Here is a 3203-nt window from a genome sequence, read left to right on the forward strand (position 1 = left end):
CGGGCATGGTGGCAGGCGCCTGTAGTCCCAGCTACTTGGGAGGCTGAGGCAGGAGAAATGGCGTGAAACCGGGAGGCAGAGCTTGCAGTGAGCCAAGATCGCGCCACTGCACTCCAGCCTGGGCAACGAAGCAAGACTCCGTCTCAAAAAAAAAAAAAAAAAGTGAAAGAGGCCCTTTGGGTCCTCCTCTCACACTGAATCCTTTGAGCTATGTCCCTCCCCTCCACCCTGCAGCAACCTGGGCTGGCTGAGTTATGGGGCCTTGAAGGGAGACGGGATCCTCATCGTCGTCAACACAGTGGGTGCTGCGCTTCAGACCCTGTATATCTTGGCATATCTGCATTACTGCCCTCGGAAGGTAGACGCCCTCCCTTGGACCCACCTCTCTGCTGCACGCCCTGCCTCGCTGGCAGGGCAAACACTACTTCCTAGAAGACTGTAACAGCTGTCACTGCCACCCTTTCCAGGAAGGCCCCTCCAGGCTTGCAGGTCCCCTTCCTCTATGAAGCCAGCCTTCTGAGATTAACACATTGCCCCCATTTAGGCAAGGCTGGTAGCTCTGCCTAGCCTGAGATGCCTATGCTGCCTGCCCTGGGCTTCTGCCAACAAGCTAAGGGGAAAGGGGTTTTGTCTCCGACAAAACCCGTGGGTGAGAACGAGATGATTAGCTCTGCTTCCCTGCTCAATCACACAAGCATTTATTAAGCTCCTACTGTGTGTGCTAAGCACACAGAAAAAAACACATCTTTCCCTCCCCTAGAAGTCTCCATTGTTGTGGGTGGATAAGACTTTCCTATCAAGCTGTTGGTGGGAAAGAAGCTGTGACAGTGCAGTGCTGGAGGCCTAGACAGTTTGGCTTCCCCATTGGAGCATGGGAGAAGGCAGGATGAATTAACTCTAGCAGGGAAGTCGGAGAGCACGTCTGGAAGTAAGGCTACTCTCTCCCCTGCAGCGTGTTGTGCTCCTACAGACTGCAACCTTGCTAGGGGTCCTTCTCCTGGGTTATGGCTACTTTTGGCTCCTGGTACCCAACCCTGAGGCCCGGCTTCAGCAGCTGGGCCTCTTCTGCAGTGTCTTCACCATCAGCATGTACCTCTCACCACTGGCTGACTTGGTGAGTGGGGATGTCCAATGAGGTAGGAGAGATGAGTCAGGCTCTCATAGCCACATACTATGGCTTACAGCCCCGAGGAAGGGGAGATCCAAACCCTGGAAGGAGACAAGGCAGTAGAGGTGGGTGAGTGGGAGGCAGGAAAGGTTGGGTGACAGATCAGGGAGGGTGTCTGACCTTTTTCTTGAGGAAATTCTTAGGCAAGTGAAGCTTTACAATGTGCTTGGGCCAAGAGAGTCTTTTATTCTTTCCCACAGGCTAAGGTCATTCAGACTAAATCAACCCAATGTCTCTCCTACCCACTCACCATTGCTACCCTTCTCACCTCTGCCTCCTGGTGCCTCTATGGGTTTCGACTCAGAGATCCCTACATCATGGTAAGCACAACAGGGATGGGGTGACAGGGGTGCAAGGTAGAAAACTGGCTCCTCTCCTCATAGCAGTTCTTGTGATTTCAGGTGTCCAACTTTCCAGGAATCGTCACCAGCTTTATCCGCTTCTGGCTTTTCTGGAAGTACCCCCAGGAGCAAGACAGGAACTATTGGCTCCTGCAAACCTGAGGCTGCTCACCTGACCACTGGGCACCTTAGTGCCAACCTGAACCAAAGAGACCTCCTTGTTTCAGCTGGGCCTCCTGTCCAGCTTCCCAGGTGCAGTGGGTTGTGGGAACAAGAGATGACTTTGAGGATAAAGGAACCAAAGAAAGAGCTTTACTTAGATGATTGGTTGGGGCCTAAGAGATGAAATTACGTTTATTTTTTAGAGATTTTTTTTTTTAATTTTGGAGGTTGGGGTGCTATATTTAGAATATGCCTTAAAAGGCCGGGCGTGGTGGCTCACGCCTGTAATCCCAGCACTTTGGGAGGCCAAGGTGGGCGGATCACTTGAGGTCAGGAGTTTGAGACCAACCTGACCAACATGGTGAAACCCCATCTCTACTAAAAATACAAAATTAGCTGGGCATGGTGGCACATGCCTGTAATCCCAGCTACTTGGGAGGCTGAGGCAGGAGAACTGCTTGAAGCAGGGAGGTGGAGGTTGCAGTGAGCCAAGATCATGCCATTCTGATATGAATATGCCTTATATGCCGATATGAATATGCCTTAAAATAAAAGTGTTCCCCACCCCTGCCCATGATGGTTCATTCTCTACTCATGATTCTAAACCTGTCTGGTTTGGTGAAGGGTAAATCCACAGTTATTCTCAGGTTGGTAGGGTAGGTCAGAAAAGGTATCTCAAAGAACCAAAAGGTTGGAAAGACCCAGAAAGGCCTTAAAAAGAACAAAACTTGGATGTTATGAAGAATGGAAGTTAGGCTTCAAGCAAGTACTTCTGGCCAGGTAAGGTGGCTTATGTCTGTAATTACAGCACTTTGGGAGGCCCAGGCAGGAGGATCACTTGAGCCCAGGAGTTTGAGAACAGCCTGAGCAACACAGCGAGACCCTGTCACTACAAAAAATTAAACATTAGCCTGGCGACGTGGTGGCACATGCCTGTAGTCCCAGCTACTCTGGAGCCTGAGGTGGGAGGATTGTTTGAGCCCGGGAGGGTGAGGCAGCAGTGAGCCATGATTGCACCACTGCATTCCAGCCCAGGCAAAAGAGTGAGACCCCGTCTCAAAAAAAAAAAAAAAGAAGTACGCCGGTGGCTCACGCATGTAATCACAGCACTCTGGGAGGCCGAGGTGGGCGGATCACGAGGTCAGGAGATCAAGACCATCCTGGCTAACACGGTGAAACCCCGTCTCTACTAAAATACAAAAAATTAGCCAGGCGTGGTGGCAGGCGCCTGTAGTCCCGGCTACTCAGAAGGCTGAGGCAGGAGAATGGCGTGAACCCGGGAGGCGGAGCTTACAGTGAGCCGAGATCGCGCCACTGCACTCAAGCCTGGGCGACAGAGTGAGACTCTGTCTCAGAAAAAAAAAATAAAAATAAAAATAATAATAATAATAATAATAATAATAATAAGTACTTCCTATAGGGCTGAAAGGTCTAAGAAAGTGAAATGTCATTTCCATCCTGAGAGATCTTGAGAAGGCGACTTTGCCTCCTTGGGAGCAAAAATGGGAACACCAGCAAGACGCAAAATATAG

The 3203-nt window shown here is 50.6% G+C and overlaps 1 protein-coding gene across 1 annotated transcript; it reads left to right on the plus strand.

Annotated features, from left to right (window-relative positions):
• Positions 1-169: 169 nt before the first annotated feature.
• SLC50A1 (solute carrier family 50 member 1) lies at positions 170-2245 on the plus strand (the record flags this gene model as incomplete). Its single annotated transcript, XM_017867780.1, has 4 exons — positions 170-358; positions 953-1114; positions 1369-1488; positions 1570-2245. Coding segments are annotated over 4 exons (573 nt in total), but the record flags the coding sequence as incomplete, so codon positions are not given.
• Between the last annotated feature and the right edge of the window lie 958 nt (positions 2246-3203).

This window comes from Rhinopithecus bieti, unplaced genomic scaffold, assembly GCF_001698545.2.
Source record: "Rhinopithecus bieti isolate Rb0 unplaced genomic scaffold, ASM169854v2 scaffold_4129, whole genome shotgun sequence".
NCBI classification, from domain to species: Eukaryota; Metazoa; Chordata; class Mammalia; order Primates; family Cercopithecidae; genus Rhinopithecus; species Rhinopithecus bieti.